Source organism: Puma concolor, chromosome E1, assembly GCF_028749965.1.
Source record: "Puma concolor isolate L17-30 chromosome E1, mPumCon1.1.hap2, whole genome shotgun sequence".
Lineage (NCBI taxonomy): Eukaryota > Metazoa > Chordata > Mammalia > Carnivora > Felidae > Puma > Puma concolor.
The window spans coordinates 30,665,283-30,683,322 of record NC_141680.1 but is presented as its reverse complement, the minus strand read 5'-3'; the positions used below and the strand labels follow the sequence as shown (position 1 = coordinate 30,683,322).

At 54.8% G+C, this 18,040-nt stretch overlaps 1 protein-coding gene across 11 annotated transcripts in view; it reads left to right on the top strand.

Annotated features, from left to right (window-relative positions):
• The window catches only part of MSI2 (musashi RNA binding protein 2), a 393,915-nt gene that overhangs the window by 341,058 nt on the left and 34,817 nt on the right, over positions 1-18,040 (top strand). The window contains exon 11 of one of the 11 annotated variants that reach the window (XM_086686885.1): positions 3,823-5,296. The exons of the other annotated variants lie outside the window; for them this stretch is intronic. Within the exon in view, the coding sequence (XP_086543011.1) occupies positions 3,823-3,863 (41 nt within the window). The 3' untranslated portion in view covers positions 3,864-5,296. Of the gene's footprint in view, positions 1-3,822; positions 5,297-18,040 lie in introns of those variants that run through there. 11 annotated transcript variants of the gene reach the window in all.

Genomic DNA, 18,040 nt, shown 5'->3' with positions numbered 1-18,040 from the left:
AGGATCCCTAGAGAGAATACAACTCATACACCTGTCCATTCAAGAAATGACCTATAGGAGCTGAGGTTCAAATCCTCTGAACTCCAGGGTCAGGATGCAGCTCGATGTCTGATTAACCAAAGTGTGTCCTCGGTGCCGGGTATTTGAGAGCAGCAGCTTTTAGGGGAAAGGGAAGGAGCTGAGGCAGGAGCCCTCCCTCTCTCTACCCACTCTCCTTTGTCTGGAGCCGGTTACAAGTTCTCGCTCACTGGACTGGACTCATCCTCTGCCTCTCTTATCTCCCTCCTCCCTCCCTCCCACCCACCCACATCCGTCCTTCCTTCCTTCCTCCCTCCATTCCCCCTCACTCCGGCTTCCTTGAGCTTTTCCTGGTGACCCTGACTTCTGTGCCCTTCTGTGTGTAACTGTGGTGTGCCGTTGGGGTTTGGGTTCGCTGTCGTGAGTGGGGGTGTGTAGATGGTCCCTCCCCTGCATGTGGGTGTCAGAGACTCGAGGCAGAGCCTATGGTGATGCCCGCTCACGTGCCCAGGGTTCCCCAGCTCCCATGCAGCTGGGAGACCTGGGACCCCCACCTGAGGCAGGCAGCCCGGACAGGCACGGTCTTGAAGGGTGAGGGAAAGGGTGCTGAAGGAAGCAATGTTTCTGGGGCTTTACTTGTCCCTTGAGGGGGTGAGCCAGCCTTTCCCTGACCTGGAGTACAGACGGTATATAGGGGCACCTGGGGTGTCTGTGTGCAGAGCTGGACAGCCAGAGTTTCTAGAGAAGGCATTAGCAACAAGCTTTGTCTTCTTGGGTTCTCTGCCAGGGTAGGGGAGGCTCCCTCAGGGGCTGGGCTTCCAGCAGTTTCACTCCTGGTTGGTCATCCTGCCTGGACCCAGAGCTCTGAGAGGCCCAGGGAGCTCGGACACAGTCCTTAGAGGATCACATCCGGAAGCCAGGGAGGAAGGCAGGGGAGAGGTTCGTGAGGGTCTCACCCAGTATTTGCACGTCTCTGACTGAGCTTTGGAGCAGGGAAGGGTGCTCCAGAGGAGGTCAAGAAGCATTTGGGGCACTTGGAGCCATGCCCTACGGGTAATAGATCCTCACTCAGCGACAGAAGCCCTAGGCTCTTGCCTGGTCACAGGCGGATCACCTGACGTCTCTGGGCCTCATCTCTGTCTTCTGTAAACAAGGGGTTTTGGGCAGGATAGTCCCCGGGGTCTGTGCATCTTTCCGATTGTAGGGTTGAGAGGGGCAGGGGCGGCAGGCACAGCGGCAGAAGTTCCGTATGGAAGAGTATGACTAGGAGAGACTTCCCCGTGAGCGTGTCCCCTGGGGCCATCAGGGCAGGGCCCTCCACAGGGTGGCTCTAAGGAAGCCTCCCCCCCCCAACTCCTCTACAGCAGATGGCTGCTTTGGGGTGCCCGTGGGCCCCTCGAAGCAGGGCAGTGGGCACCACAGCCAGTCTGCACCTCCGTTAGACTTTCCCCATCTACAGATGGGGACCCTGAGGCCTGGAGAGGCAGGAAACCCTGTTCAGGGGGGTCATAAGCCGCAAGGAGCAGGGCTAGGATTTAGACCCAAGTGGTCTGGGTCTTAACTGCTGCATTACACTCTCTCTAGCGTCCATCTGTCCAGTACGATCGCACTAACCACACGCAGCTACTATAATTTAGATTGAAATTAAAATGAAATAAAATGAAAACTCCAGTTTCTCAGTCACCCTGGCCACACTTCAGTTACTCAGCAGGCACATGTGGCCGGTGGCTGCCGTTAGCACAGCACGTAGAAAGTTGGGCTGGATGGCGCCATTCTGGAGCATAAAGAAACAGGTGGGGGGTGCATGGTCCACACACATATGTGCATGTGCTCACTGCCCCTCCCAGGGAGAGCTGGCGTGTCAACGTCCCTATTCACTGCTTGCCCATCCTCCTCAGCCCAGAAGCTGGTGGCAGTTTTAGGAAAGCCTTTCATCCCCCTCCCTCCCCTGGCTTCCTCACCAGGGAACATACAGGCTCCCGTCCTGACTCACTGGGAGCACCGTGCCACTCTGCACACCTAGCTCAGCCTGCCTCCCTTCATACACAGGTTGCCATTGCCCCTCGGTGAGGTCCTAGTCCCAGGCAGGCAGAGTTGGAGGATCCTAACATGGAATGATTGGGGGGGTGACCGTGGATCCCATGCTAAGGGCCCTGTCTCATCTAAGAGCCTGCCCTTGCCTCACGAGCCATCCCAGGACATGTCTGATAAACCTCTGTCTAAAGGACTTGTGTCCTTGGATCTGCCCTCAACGGACATGTATGCCACACAGAGAGGCGAGAGTGACCGACCAAGGCTGGGTAGGATGACATAGTCTTCCAGCTGCCCAGCCCTTCACTGGAAGCCACGGCTTCGGGAACAGAGCAGAGGTGTGAGGGACCTGGAGTGGGCTAGGACTGACCCTGTCCAGGGTCTGTGTGTCACAGTCATCGGTTCCTGTAGCTTAACGCAGTTGGCTGGACTTGATGAGGACAGGAATCTGTCTGGCCAGAGGCTCCCTGACCCATGGGACTTGGCTGTCCTCTTGTCTCCCAGCCATGAGACTCTCCAGTCCCCACCCTTGCAGCTCACACCTGGGTGTGAAGTCTCTTGTGTGCCCTCACCGATGACCATGAAGAGTGAGGCCACCTGCTGTCAGGGAGGGTCGGTGTGTGGAGTGGCCCCGGGCTGGGACGAGGTGACCCCGTGGCAGGGCCTGGCCGCCCACATCACCCTGGGAGGAGGCAGGCCGGTTTCAGAGTCCAGCCCCTGCTGCCCTCGCCCCCTGGAGTCGCTGCCTCTCGCGGGGCAGACACCCCGTCTGCTGTTCCCCAGCAGCCTAGGTAGTCCCCTGTGGTGGCTCCCCTCGAGAACCAAATTTGACCCCTCCTGGAGCCTCCGCCCCGGGACAGGGTCTGTGAGTCAGGAGCTTTGGAATGCCCTGACATCTGCCTCTTGCCCCGTGCCTGTGAGGAGTGTTCTACCGGGCCTGGAGAGTGGGCTGGGTGCAGAGGGACGGCCCGGAGGAGGGCAGCCCAAATCTGCCCTCCGCTCACCCTTCTCCGGTGGACTCCGTTGACCCCTCCCCGCACCCTGGGGCTCTGTGAGTCGGTGACAACAGCACGGATCTTTCTTGTCCGTGTCCTTGCCAAGCGCCACTTCCCCCGTTAGCCGCCCCCAGTCTCTCTCACAATGTGTGGGGGTGCCACACCCTTCTGAGTCCCTTTCTGGACCCATCCTTGTGGGGCCGTGCGAGGGCTTACCAGGAGAGATGAAGGGACACCCAGGTCCCAGAGAGCCCCTGAGGTTGTTCACAACCGTGTGCCCTGGGTCCCCTCTCAGGACAGAGGGCCCTGCTTTTCACCTGGGCAGGCCCTTTCTGTGAATACCCACCTCCTGTCCTGTGCTTGGCTGCCCGTGTCCCTCAGCGGAGCCCCGTTCTGCCTCTGTGACCTGGGGTGGCAGCACACCGTCCGGGGCCGCACGGTTGGCGTTAAGCGGCGCCTGCCTCTGCCCACCCTCAGGATTCTGTGAGAGTGAGTGAGATGCTGGCAAAGAGGGCTGGACACGTATGGGTAATTGTTAGAGTGAGGAGGAGTTCTCTAGAAAGATCAAGTGGTGACCAACCACTGTGGAAGCGGCTCCTTCTTCCCAGGCCCAGTGTCCACAGCGTGCACCCCGTCCCCGTCCCCTGAGGATCAGTACTGGGGCTCAAAGAAAGATGGTCCTCATCGGCGACCTCCCTCGTTTCCTCTCTTTCCCCCCGCCCCCTGGACTCTCATTTCCATGTAATCTGTTAATTTCTGTTCTTATTTCACTTTGCAGACTATTTGCCGATTTCACAAGACATAATTTTTATCAACTAGCTCTTAAGAGAGGCATAACAAAGTGGGGTTTGCTACCATTACTAGACAGAGGACACAGTCCCGGCCGGGGCCAGCCCAGCCACTGTCCGTGCCTGCCGAGACTGTCCTAGCTGCCCGCTTGAACCAATGTTCTTTTTCTCTTTTTTAATTCTTGGAAAAGACTCATGTCCTCACTGCCTCACTCAGTTTAAAAAGAAATTTTTTTTTTCTTGTGCAGTCCCCTGGCATTTTGCTTCTTGTACCCAGTGTGAACATTCTCCCCACCTACCCCAACCTCCCACCCTCACCTGGAATGTAACGGGACCAGAAGGAAACTTCTCACAAACTTTGTAGAGCCTCCTCAGGGGAGTCCAGGAAACAGGCATCAAATTACTTTAAATATTGACCAAACAGGCTTCTTGGGACATTCCACGGGGTGGGCTTTTAGTGCGGATGGCCCACAGGAGTTGGGGATATGTGACTTGGAGCACCTATGTCCTATAGTGGACAGTACCAAAAGTGAACACACACACACACCCTGTTCCTGTAAATACTAATGTGTGGAAAACTGAATCTGGAAGGAAAACTGTATCTGAAAAACCATCATTATCTGGTTGTTTTTGTCTTTGGGGGCCAGTCCATCAGTGGCTATTGCCAATAACATAAGTACACCTGTCTTTGAGAAGGGACAGCAGAATCACCTGGGCACTGCCGTGTCTCGGGCACCATGGGCACAGGAAGGAGGGACCTTCCCCAGCACCCCCACCCTCACCTCCCTGCCCACCCTGGCCTTGAATTCCCTGGTGGCATCACGGCCCTTTGGCCCACTGATGTAGGAGGGGACAGAACACAAAGGGTCTCCCTGATCTGACTGGCACCCCTGATGGTCACCCCCCCCCCCCGAAGGGCTTGCTTTTCCTGTGATCCTGATCCCCTCCACTTCTGCATTTGAAATAAAATGCCCCCACTCTCTTGGATTGATGAAGTACAGCGCAGCAGGACCCTCAAGAGTCACCCCTTTGTTTATGCGCATAGTTTGTGAGAAGTGACCCACCCACATGTTTCCACTGGATGTTTTTGATGTGAGCAGATCCATCTGTTTGAATGTCACTGTCCTTGAGACCCAACCTGTGTGGTTTTGCTCGTCTCATTAAAGATGCTTGATGTAATTATTGGTTAGCCTCCTTTGATTTTCCTGCAGGCTTTTTCACGAGTGCTATTTTTTTTTAAACATATCTGTACGGCTCTTCCCCCTCCCCCCCCCTTTATTTTGTTTTGCTATGAATTGCTTTGCTTTGGTGAACTTGTCCTAGTATGCTTGCCTCGCAGACGTTACGGCCATTGTGAATTTTCTTCATCTCTGTAAATAGTTCATCTGTGCTTCTCCCTAATGACGTTTTATTTTTCTCCCCCTGTAAGCAACTGAGGTAGAAAAATAAATTGTTTATCACGGACGTGCTGTGTGCTGCTATCTCTTAGCCTGACAGTGTCCTGTTCTCGCTCCGGGGGAGGTGAATGCACGGAATAACTGGTACCAATGACAGCCTAGTGCAGTTTCTGAAAGCATGTGGACTCCCCCCTGGCTGCTGCCTGTCGCCAGCCCTCCCTGCTTCCCCACGTCCCCTGCATTTGTTCGAGGCGGTCCTGTCCTTGAGCGGAGTGGCAGACCATGTGCACGCACTCTGCATGCAGCAGCTGCACGGTTAGCCCCCGCGGCCCTTCCTCTGCCATCACTCCTGCCCTCGAGAGAAAATGTCACTGGGACATCTGGAGCCCCTCCCATCTGTGCCCCAGGTGTGTGTAAGCTCGTGCACATGCTCGTGCACACCGGCCTATGTGTGCTTTGCACATGGTTTGCTTTCCTAACTCCCCTGGACAGTGTGGGTTGGAGACGTGAAGCTACAGGGACCTCATTTCCAGGTCCTACTTGGCCATGTAGTTGCCATGTGACCTTAAGCAAGTGATTTAGCCCTTTAAGCCCCCGGGATGATAACAGAGCCTAGTTAGGTTGTTAGAATGAAGTAGGATAACGTGTATCTGGGAACGTGCCCTGTAAAGTGGTAAATGCTGTGCAATTAGAAGGTTTAGAAATCGTGTTCTTTTGTCACTCTCCAGAGTGGTTTTCTCTTCCTTGTCAACCTCAGTGGAGCTGCCCATTGGTGGATCTGCTTGTCAGTGAAAGAAATGATATAAGATCCCCGAGTAAAGCCAGAGAATTTCTGGGACTTCTTGCCCACCCTCACACCCCAACCCTGCAGTTTCAGTTCCTCCCCATCTGCACATTGGCAGGTGACTAGATTAGGTACCAGGTCTGGACGTGAATGAGGCTCACTCCTTGAAAATGCTCATAGTCCCGCTGATGGAGAGAGAACCAGTCGTCAGGGCCATTGGACATCGTGACACAGGTGCTTAGCTATAAAGAGGGAATCTCTCTTTGCTACAAGGAGACAATGGTGGCTGCTTGTCCAGCCTAGGGGACTGTCAGGAAAGGCCCTTTAGAGAAGATGACATCCGAACTGGGTCGTCTCGCAAAGTCAAACAAAATTCACTAGGGAGAGAAGGAAAGGAAGTATATCCCGGGCAGAGAAATAACATGCTTAGACACTGAACCAGGTAGTTTTAAGAAAGAAAGAAAACCCAAAGTAATAATGACCGAAACAAAGTAAGAATTTGTTTCTCCCATGTAAAAGAAGCCTGGATGTGGCTTCACAGTATTAGAGGCCACTCTTCACGTTCTATTCTCTTCAGCATAAAACCCTACCTCATAGTCTAAGAAGGTTGCCCAAGCTCCAGCCATTATATACTTGTCCCAGAAGAGCACATCTCTTCCCTTTAATACTTCTCAGAAGTTAAGTGTGGCACTCCGCTTAGATCCCACTGATCAGATTTCATTCATATGACTAGTTTTAGCTGCAAGGGAACCTCAGAAATGCCTTTATTTCAGGTAACCACATGCCAGCTAAAAACAGGGTACTGAGGAAGAAAAGTGGAATACATACAGGGTAATAATAATAATAATAATAATGGAATAATACAGAATACTTAGCAATCTCTGCCACAAACCTGAAAGAGGAAGCAGTACAGGTCCCACAGATTATACAGCAGCTTGTAGGGGGTATCTTGGGTGGGGGAGGGGAGACGAGACTAAAGAGAGAGGCAGGATTGAGTCACGGTAGGTTTGTGAGTCAGATTCAGGAATTTAGATTTGATCCCAAAAGCAAGTGAAAACGCTTACAGGATTTTAAGTAGAGGAGTAATGTGATTAGATTTCCAAGGTGAATCAGAGAGGTGGGGGGCCCGTGGAGAAACCACAAGGGTCAGTTCTGTTCCCTTCCTCCTGCACCTTCACTTCCTCTCTTCTTTCCTCCCCTCTGCCTCACTATCTCTTGGCTCCGTTCCTCTCCCTGCCTCAGGCTGGCTGGTGACCCTGTAGGGGTCATCAGCAATACGGGGGGGACCAGCCAGGCTCAGTGGGAGCAGCCAGGCAGTGCATGGGGTCACCCTGGGACTCTGGTTCTGGAAGTCCCAGCTTGTGCTTGGATCTCTCCAGCAACAGAAAACAGGCTTCCTCTCGCGTGCCGATGTTGACTGATGGGTACTGGCCTCCTGGAGCACCGGCCTAAGAGTGATGTTGAGGCCAAGTCCTAGCTCAACAGAAAGAAAGAGGGGCTATGACTGATTAGTGATGCCTGCGCGGTTGCTGGATCTGGGACCCATGCCCACTCACCACGTATTTCGCCTTCCTTATTTCTCTAATGATGGTTCTCGGGTGCTGTGTGATTTTCGGTCACTCTGGAAGATGGCTGTTCTGTTTCACACAGAGGGAGGTGGGTGTGGTCCGAGGAGAGGTGCGGGAGCTCCAGGACATCATGTCCCCTCTGGAGGACAAGCCTCTGTAGCCCACAGTCAGTAGGGGCAGCTGCCAGGTAAGCTTCGGTCAGGTTCGGCTAGTCTGAGCGAAGACAAAGGCTGAGTGGTCTGTTTTGTCCGGAAGGGCGTGGCCTGCTGGTAGAAAGCAGAGTGAAGAGAGCCCAAGTGCTCGGGAGGGGAAAGAGTTTGCCATAAGCCGGATGACTGAGGAGAGCGGGCCTTGGCCGTGGGGAACGGGCTGCTTCCTAAAGCGGCTCACACCCAACCTTGTCGCTTCTGTCTGGTTTAGGACGTTTCGTCAAGTGTTCAGAAATGCCCGTGGCTGCCCCATCAAAGGCCTAGGATCGTGCCTCGATTGGCCTGGGCCAGTGCGGGGAGCAAGTGCTCCCTTCTGTCCACCCCTTCCTTCTGACCCCACTGGGGAGAGGTGATAACCTGCACTTGCAATCCTGCCTTGGTCTCTGCCGAGTTCAGGTTTTCCTGGCCTGTTTTTCAAGGGGAAAGAGCAAGGCCCTCCTCCCCCGGCCTCTGTCACCTTGTCAGGGGAGGCAGCTCCTGGCTTGCTGTGCTGGAATTGTAGAACCAGAGGCTCGGAGGACCCCTCACCTGGGTGTCCATTTAAACCTCAGCGCTGTTCTCCCACTGACCTGCGGCAGGGCCTCTCTCTTCACACCTCTGCCCCAGCAAGGCTCTCGTGCCCCCAGCAAGGGAACCCTGTGGACCCCCTGAGCTGGTGGGTCCCCGACCTGGTGGACCCCCGATCTGGTGGGTCCCCAGGCTCCGCCAGCACTGCCTGGCTCGTGGCTTCCCGTTGGGTTCCAGAACGGGGCCCACCCAATGAGCCACGGCTGGCTCCTCGCTGCTGGGAGCCGATCTTGAAACGCTAAGACGAGATGATTGGCCGCCCAGGTACGCGGACGTAACCTCGGACCCGTGCACCCGGGCACCCGCAGTTCTGTAGACAAACGCTCCCTTGTCAAGAAGGCCCCTCCTGACACAGCAGCCCGCGCACGTCTGTTCATCACCCACCCCGATCTGCACAGCCCTGCGGCCCTCACGCATCGCCTCCAGGGATTCCCCCCTTCCCAGCCTGGATCCCCTGGCCGATCTTAAATCACAAGCCAGCACCTCCTGCACCACGTGGCCCTTACCCTCTTGTTTGACAGTGGAGGCCAGGCGTAGTCAGGAAGGCCTGTCTGCTGCTCTGAAAGACGGAGAGGTCAAGTGCCAGCGCACACCCCAAATCCTGGCGTGAGGGCCGCCGGGGCCGTGTGTGGGCCTTGCCGCCACGCACCGCCGTCCGCATGGAGAACCGGTTGCTGACACTATTCCCAGATGAAAGCAGAGCGCAGTGCCTAATAGGCACTTAATAAATGTTTGCAGAAATGAATTGGAGCGATCTGAATTGACGGGAATTGCGGGTTTCACTTTCGATCAGCTTTCCATGCCTCTTGACGCTCTTCTGCATAAATGAAGGGAAATGCAAATACTCGAGCGCTGAGCTCCCCACGGGAAAGCCCGGAGCGCTGTGCTCACTCCAGGCCTGCTGGGAGAGTAAGGCCTCCTCTCGGCCTCAGTTTCCCCATCTGTCAAATGGGTCTCTTGATCCTTGCCCTGCTCCCTTTCCTCACAAGTTGCTAAGAGGGGCACTGGGATCAGGCATGATCTAGCGCTTGGGAAGAGGGTAGGGTCATATCCAAGGAGGTGACCCTGCCAGAGGCTGGGGCAGCGTGAGGGAGGCTGCGGATGTGGCTTCAGACCTCCTCCTCCCGGGGATTGAGCGCCATGCCTATCTGATGCCATCTACCCCCGATGGCCATCCTCGCTCCCCTCTCCCGCCTCCTGGAGAACCTGTACCACCAGGCTCACAAAGTCCCCGGTCAGCCTGTCAGCAGGACCATAGTCACCTTTCTTCAAGCCCTTCGGTTTTAATTTCTATCAGCTAAAGCATGTGAAAGCCTGCCACTTAAATTTCTATCAGCTAAAGCATGTGTAAAGCCTGCAAAAGAACAACAAAGTATTTTATTTAATGGGTACTTTTGAGAGAGAGAGAGAGAGACAGAGCATGAGCAGGGGAGGGGCAGAGAGAGAGAGGGAGTCACAGAATCCGAAGCAGGCTCCAGGCTCTGAGCTGTCAGCACAGACCCCGATGCAGGGCTCAAACTCCCATGACCTGAGCTGAAGTCAGACACTTAACTGAGCCACCCAGGTGCCCACAAAATAAAAAAAAAAATATTGAGTGAAATTATTGGCAGGTGGCAGTGCCCGGCCTGAGGGATGGACAGTGCATGTCCTCCCGAGGACAGCCAAGGACAGACCAGAAGGCAGAGGTGTGGCCCCCATGCCCTCCTCCTCCCCAGGCCGAAGAAATGGAGGGGAGCCCTGCCCAGAGACGTTTCCCCAGAATGCGGGTCAACCTGGATCCCCTGCCCCTGAGGGATCCCAGCCCGTGGGGTCACTACCTCTCCTCCCTGTGCCTTCAGGTGTGAGGGCAGGACACGAGCACGTTTTCTGCAGTGTTCTGGAAAGGGTCATCAGAACCTGCCCCAGGCTGGGTCCTCTCCGGGCACAGGGATGTTAAGCAAGCGAGCAAGGAGGGCCAAGCGTGGAGGACATCCCACATGGGGCCAGGTGTGTTCCAGTGCAGTCTGACTGGTGTGCAGAGTGAGTACAGGGGACGGAGTCCTTGGCTTGGCTTGGGAGGCTCTCAGGAAGGGGTGATATCTGAACTGCGTTTTGAAGTCAAATAGAATTTCAGCAGGCAGCTGAGGGAAGGGTTTTCCACATCCAGCAGGTGTAAAGGCACCAACGCATCATATGCATTCCTTCCTTGCATTCCTGCCTCTGTTCATTCTGTGGGCCCCATCTGGGTCGAGCCTGTGCCATTACCTGGCCAGGCCCGCTGGACAAAAGACTTTGTCATTGGGAAGCTGATGCCACTTCTCCCCAGACCCAGGGAATGAATTTGAGGGCCAGGGATGCTGTCCCCGCCCTTGTCTTAGGAGGCTGTTCCCGGTCAAGGCCTTTGTGGGTACCGTTGAACCCACCTAGTGGGCCTGGGCACGCTAGGGCTGGCTGCTTCTGAGGAGAACACAGCCTGCTAACACCTCCCGCTCCCCTCCCCCTCCGCCCCTCTGCCCCTCCACCCACTGCCCTGCTCTGAGCCTCAGGAGGTGTCTCGCTGGCCCCAGGGCAGCCCTGGTTTTCCAGCCTTGCAGCTCTCTTAATGGTACATGTTTAAGGCCGCTCCAGGCTTTCTTCCTCTGACCCATGATACCAGTCTTGAACAGGCTAGGGTTCAGGCAGGGCTAGGAGCAGCCCTTCCCCAGCCCCCTTGCGCCTATCTGCCCCTCCTCCACCTACCCATCTTTTGCGTATTCATCACATAGCTCTTAAGCACATGTCAAGTCACTGGCCCTGCCCTAGATGCCTGGGACGTGGTGGTGAACCAGAGAGACGTGCTGTTGCCTCTGTACGGCACTTGTTGGGGGCAGAGAAGCGAGCAGGGTTCCAGTCAGATGGAATGACCCAGAGAGGCTCTTCTGACCCGCCCTTCCTAGAGGAGCTGGGAGGGGCCGGACAAGCCCGAGGGCAAGAGGGCAGCCAGTCCGGCTGATAACACGGGCACCAGAGCTCCGGGATCCACGTCCACACACCTGTGGTCACCACGTCGCTGGGCCCCGTCCCTCCTTGAGCCCCTGCGAGCCCTTTGCCTCCTGCCGTCATATTACCCCACCAAAGTTCGCGCTCACGCTTCGGATAAAACACCCCTTTATCACTCACGAGCAAATTATAAATGTTATCTATGAAAGCCCTTTGGATGTGAAATGTCATGTAAATTAATAGGATTTTAGAACAGGAAGGCTCCAGAGGGAGTTCTCAGCTCCGCTACTGTTATTACCTTGGGCAATAATAATAAAAATAGAAATAAAAGTTATTATTCCGCTTGCTGATGGCTTGCCACATGCTGGAGGACGGTGCTGAGCACCCAGTGCCATCATCTCCCTGAATTTCCCAGCAGGCCCTGCACGGAGGCACCATTAGCCTCCTTGACAGCAGAGCAGAAGGGACCCGGGACGGCAGTTAGGAAACTTTTCTTGGGTCACAACCGGTGAGTGTGGGAGATGGGACTTTGCCACCTTGCTTTGATCACTTTGCACGGTTTCCTTTAAGCTGTCCGGGCCCCGGAGCCCTTCCTCTGTTAAATGGGGCCGGTGATGTCTTCCTGGCAGGGGGGTGGGGGTCAGGCTCATTGGGATGATCCCGGGTCCTCTAGGAAGGGCCCGGCCGGGGGAGACTTTCTGGGGTCTTGGCCGTGGAAAGTGCTACAGTGGTAGCCGCCGTTTTGCCATTGGTGTTCCGCTTACTTTCTCATCATTTAGACCAGACTCTCTCACGTATTGGCGAGGAAACAGGCGGAGGGAAGGTTCTGCCATTCGCCCTTGCGGGTTGGGCTGGGATGCAGTGGTAGGCCATACTGACTGTTAAAAATGTGAAATATTTCTGTACCTGTTGGTAAATAACAGTTGCCCTGAGCCCCCCGGAGTGCCTCCCTCACCACCCTGGCTTTCCCCTAAGACTCCCTGACCGTCCATGGTCCGCCCGTCAGTGATGCCAGATGCAGCGGTGCTCTGCCACTTGATGGCAGAAAGTCTCATATCTCAGGAGACCAAAAAGTGGGGGGTGGGGGGGGTGTCTACATTTTGCATCTGGGGGGGCAGGGGGAGTTGAGATCACAGATGTTAGTGCTCTCACTGAGCAACTGATGGTGCCAGGATGGGGACCTGGGGTCTTCCAGCCCAAAGTCTTGGGGTGCTCAAGGCTTAAGTGTTTCCTGCCCTGGTCCATAGAGGTGGGTGCCATCGGCGTGGGTGTTTGGAACCGTGCTGTGGCAGAGCCATTGCAAAGGCCCATATAGAATGAAGCTGGAGGCGGAGGGCGGGGAAAGGTAGACGTGGTGAGGAGGCCCATAGAGACTCCAGGCCATTTAGATTTAAATGGATCAGTGAGAGACCCTGTGGGGAGGAAGCAGGATTTTTTGGCTCAGCATCTGAAATTTGGGGAACAAGAAGAAGTGTGAAAAGCCATCTGAATAGCCAGCTCTAGAAGGACCAATAGTGAGACCAGTGGTTTGTCCTGACACCCATTGGGGGTAGGTGGGGGAGCATCTCCTAAGCAGAAATTGCAGTGTTTACAAGGAGTGGGGGTAGAGAGAACTCTCCCTCGTGAAAGGAGAAACTCAGAATAGTTGCCGATGTGTCCTTAGAGGCCACGGTCCAGAATCCCTTCACCTGAAGATCTTGGTCTTGGTCTGAGAGAGACAGGCAGGTGTTCTTCTGTGGCAAGTGGGGAGCCCCGGGTTATCCAGGACCACAAGCTGCTGGCACAGAGCAGCGAGGGCTGCTTTCGGCATGAACTCCCTGCGGCCATCCTTGCTCTTGAGGTCTCGCCGGAGCGTAAGCGTGATGTTGAACAGAGTGTCCTCGTACGGCCAGGAACCAGAGCACGTGGAATGTGTCAGCCACTCTGGATGCAGGCCTCTGACCAGCGCTTCTGATTGCTGCCCGCCTCTTCGAGCAGAATTTGGGGTAGCCACACCCAGGGCTTGAGCTCAGCTAGGAGGAGACCCTAAAGGGGACACAGGGGCCTGGCTGAAGACTGGACGGGTCCATGAGAGATCGCTCCCTTCTCCCTGGCAGAGTGAGCCTTTATCTAAGGCCCTGCTTATTATCGGCCAGTTTCCTCTCCTTCCCAGGGAGCTGGTTTGTGTGCAGTGTGGTCCCACAGATGGAGCCCCGCCCCCCTTTCTTGTCAGAGGCTAGTGACTGTAGGCTCCATGAGGGCAGAGAACACGTGAGTTTCGTTCACTGCTGTGATCCCAGTGCTTAGAACGGTTTCCGGCATGTAATAGGTGCTCAGTAAGTATTTACGGAGAGGGTAAGCGTCTGGAGACTGGGAGGGCTCTAACATAGCTCCCTGCAGAAGTTCAGGGTGAGTGAGGGTACTGCGGGCCCCAGCTCTCTGTTGGAGGGTAGGAGGGCCCAGGAAGAAGGATGCTGGGCCAGAGTCCCCACGTAGAGCTCTCAGCTTCCTGGCTCCCAGCAAGGAAGCAGCGCCTAAAGTATGTTCTCAGTTCTCCTCCCACAGTCCTCCACCCCACACTCCAGGCTGGGAGCTTGGTTGAGACTAGGGCCCATTATCAGTCACCAAGCCACAAAGCTCCCCGGGGCGGGGGGGGGGGGGGGCAGGCCTCACCCCAGTGCTGGTTCTCAGGGGCATGAGGACGGCGGGCTGTCTGCTTTGCCCGCTGAGCGCCTCTGATTTAGAAGGAATCCGCAGGCACACTACCTTTCCCTTCTGGCCGGGTGCCCCGGGTCTGTGCTTGCCCCTTCTGGGAATTTTCACGTCGTTTCCAAAGGATGCTCCCTGACTTCAGTTTTTATGCTTCCCCGAACCCTTTCATCCACACAGAGGCTCTCTGACAACCAGACCATAAAACCTCGTAAAGGTTTGATGTGCAGCGTTCCTCCCCTTCATCCGCATTGAAACATCTAAAGAGAAAATTAAGCGAAACAGCAGTTGCATTAAGTTATTTGGGACTATTTTTGTGCCACTCCTCTGCCGTAGGTGCCAACGCCTTTGGGGCTCGACCCCAGAGCCTTTCACTTCCTTTAGGCCTGAGCCCAGGCCACACACCCTTCCCCTCGCTACACCCAGGCAGGCAGGCCTGGCCTTCTCATCGGCCCCTCTGCCTTCCTCTCCAGAGGGACCTTAGCCAGGTCCCAAATGACGGTCATTTTCCTGACTGAGGATGAGACCCCACACTGTCTCCAGCACCTCTGCCCCAGTAGGAGCTCCACCCCTCTCCGGGCATGGGGGGTGGGGGTATCTCCAGGAGAATGGCACTCTCGGTGTCCTTGGGGAGTGTCAGTCTCGCTCCTAAAAAGGTATGTGGAAATCAGATTCGTATTTTAAATGCCAGGAACTCGGGGTTTTGTTTTTTTCTGTTTTTCAATGGACACGTATCATAAGCTTTCGTCAAAGCAAAATTTTAGTTTGATCATGTAAATGTGTCCCTTTGGATATCAGTTGCCCCCTCTTTGTCAGACCCTCTGTTCCGATCTGAATTCCCAGAGTCGTCCTCCTCCAAAAGTACACCATCCACCCTTTTGCCATCCCTTTTCCACCCTCGCCCCCTCGCAGCCGCCACTCTGTCTCTCTCTGTCTGCACAAAGCTCTGGATTTCCTTTAAATGAACCAGCCCTGTCACTCACCAGACAGGCCTGCCCGGGAGGTGGGGAGGGCCCTGGGCCAGTCAGATGACAGATGGTTTTCTAAACTGTTTTAGGACGTGTTTCCGACATTCTGGGTGACAATTTCTTCTTTGGGTTGCTTATTTTTGAGTGTTTGGATTCTATAAAGCAACACTGGGTTTAGCCAGGAATGTTTGAACCATCTCTAGAAAATGCTGGTGGTTGGAGGTGCAGGACATGCTGGGGAAGGGGTGGAGAGTGCTTTAAGCAAACACAGCATAGGGAAAATTCATTTCATGATGGACAATTCGGGATGGCTATGTGCATCACAAGAGAGTGTTTCATGAAATCACAGCCTGTTGGAGCCATAAGGAAACTCCGAATTTTCTCATCTCCTCTTTCTGTGAGTGGCACAGAGGCCCACTGACTCATCCAAGGTCACAGAAATAAGGAGTGGCTGTGCCAGGACCATATCGCCGGCAGTCCACACCCAGGCCGGCACCTTTTCGTACCGGGCAGGGGAGAGGATGCAAAGAAAGACGTGCATTCCCTGATACCCTGCGGCCGACAACAGCGGCCCCCTTTCAGTGTTTACTAAAAACCAAGGACACTCCAAGGCTTCCTCTAAATCAGGGATTGTCTGCCTCCCCCGTGCGTCGGAAGCCCCTGGAAGCCCCTGGAAGGCTAGAGATGTGGGTCACACCTGATTCTCCGTGTGTTGTGCAGGCTCCCGCGGCCAGGCCAGAGCCCCACTGCTCTGAATGGAGGCCCCGCGGTGGGTCTCACAAGAGAGGGTCACAAGAGTTAGATTCATTGTATTGTCAGGAGGACCTTTCCTTCCACAAGAAAGTGGAGTGATGGACTGTGCAGATGTGCACCACAATTTAACTTTTGGAGTTTTGTTTGTTTGTTTGTTTTTTTAATTTTAGAGAGCGTGAGCAGGGGAGAAGGGCAGGGGAGAGAGAGAGAGAGAGAGAGAGAGAGAGAGAGAGATCTTAAGCAGTCTCCACGCAGAGCCGGACGTGAGGCTCGACCCCACAACCCTGGGATCATGGCCTGAGCTGAAATCAAGAGTCAGATGCTCTACCGACTGAGCCACCCAGGCACCCCTCACTTTTTGAAATTTTTGAAAGCCTTTAAACGGAAGGTTCTTGCCCTTGGCTGTATACTGGGATCACCTGGGAAGCACTTAAAGGTCCACTGTCCAGGCTGTACCCCTAAACCAGATAAATCAGAATCTCCGGAGGTGGGGCCCGGGACTCAGCATTTGTTAAGGTTCCCCAGGTGGTCCAGTGGGCAACAGGGGTGAGGGTCTGCACGTGAGAGAGCAGGGTCCTCTCTCTCGGTGGCTGCAGTCCAGCACCTTCCGCTGGTTAATTCTGCTCCTGGCCCCCACTCCTGTGGGCATCTGAGTTAGCCACCCCTGGGGTGGAGGATCACGTGAGGAGAGGCCACTAAATGTTCAGGTGGCACTGCCTTGCGCTTGTAGTTTCCCCAGGGCAGTGACTCCCAGCCCTGGCTCTCATTCACCACTTCAGAGCATCCTTCCTGACCATCATCAGCTGCTGTTCCACAAGAACCTTCTCTGGGGCAGACTCTGGGCTAGGTCTTAAGTGGGGCATGTGACTCAGTCCCCACCCTAGAAGAATTTGTCACCCAGCGAGAGAAATGGGGCGTGCACGTAAAAATAACTGTGCTTAGGTAAGGCAGAACCCGGTAAGTGCCACAGAAGCAGTAAAAAGTTGGCGTGGCATCACATAATTCTCAAAAAAAGTCAGAAGTGCTGTTCACTTCTAATTTGCCATAAAGTTTCTCACGGCTCTGAAACGTCCAGAAAAGCGTCTTGTTCACTGTCAGTGGGATGGCGACAGCTTTTACTTAGATGAGTTAGTAACCTCAGAGGTGTGTTCGCGCCAGCCCCAGGGCCACCGCTTTCCAGGTTCGTCATCCTCGTACATCAGAAGACAGGCCCATGCGGGGTCAGAGGTGAGGGAGCGTTACAGGCCATTCTGGTCTCCCCTCCTTGCAGTAGACATGAATTGATTACTTCGGGTCCAGAGAAGCGAAGCACCGTCCCCAAGTTACAACAGCAAGGCAAGGCCAGGGGGGGTCGGAGACGTTGACACCAAGCACCGTGATCCTTCTGTTACCCCGTTAGAGGGGCCGAGGAACTCCAGACTAGCAACCTTGGGTCTTTGGGTGTGGCTGCCGTTAACTAAGGCATGGCACCTGCCCAGCCCTGAGTTCCACCATTAACATTTTACTCTTCTGTACCAACGGGAGGAGCAGACCACATTCCTGATACCCAAGTTCACCCAGGTGGGCTGCCTAATCTCGCAGGCCCTGAGATTTTATCAGCAAAACATTTTTCTCTTTTCTGCCTGATTCACTACTAAGAAGTGGGAAGTATTCGAGCAGGAGGGTCCTGGCTGCCCTCTTTGGCCCAGTCCTTGTTGTCAGAACTGAACAGTAATGCATACTCTGATTTTGAACAAGGGAAGGTTAGCTCCACTGAAATGGCATTATGAAGCTGGGACAGTATGAAGAATTACAGGCGACCGTTATGGGGAAAGAATTCCAGCTTCCTGTGTGCATCTGACCATCTGACCATGTGGCTCGTCATGGAGAAAGTGGCAGAGCCCTCTGGGCGGTGGTGGGGGCGGGGGGGCAGTCTGCCTTAGAGGCAGGGCTGATGGCTGGACAGGCCTCAGCAACATGGCAGCTAACATTCATTTAAACTGACTCCCCGCAGGCATTCATCTGAACATTTTGTGTATGTTAATCCTGCACTGACATCATCGCCCCCTTTACAGATGGGGACATCAAGGCACAGAAGGGTTAAGCAACTTGCCCAAAGTCAAAGGTTGCCAAGAGGTTATGCTAGTAAATGGCTGAGTCAGGATTTGAATCCAAGAAAGACTTGTGCTAACCTGCCTCACAAGAAGCCTGGTTGCTCCCTTCGTGCATTGGCCAGGCAGGCTCTGCTGAGGAGGAAGCCCTCCCCACATTCCCAGCGGCAGAGAAGGGATGGTCATCTCCCATTCTGGGTGGTGAGTGGGGTGCTAGGGCAGCCAT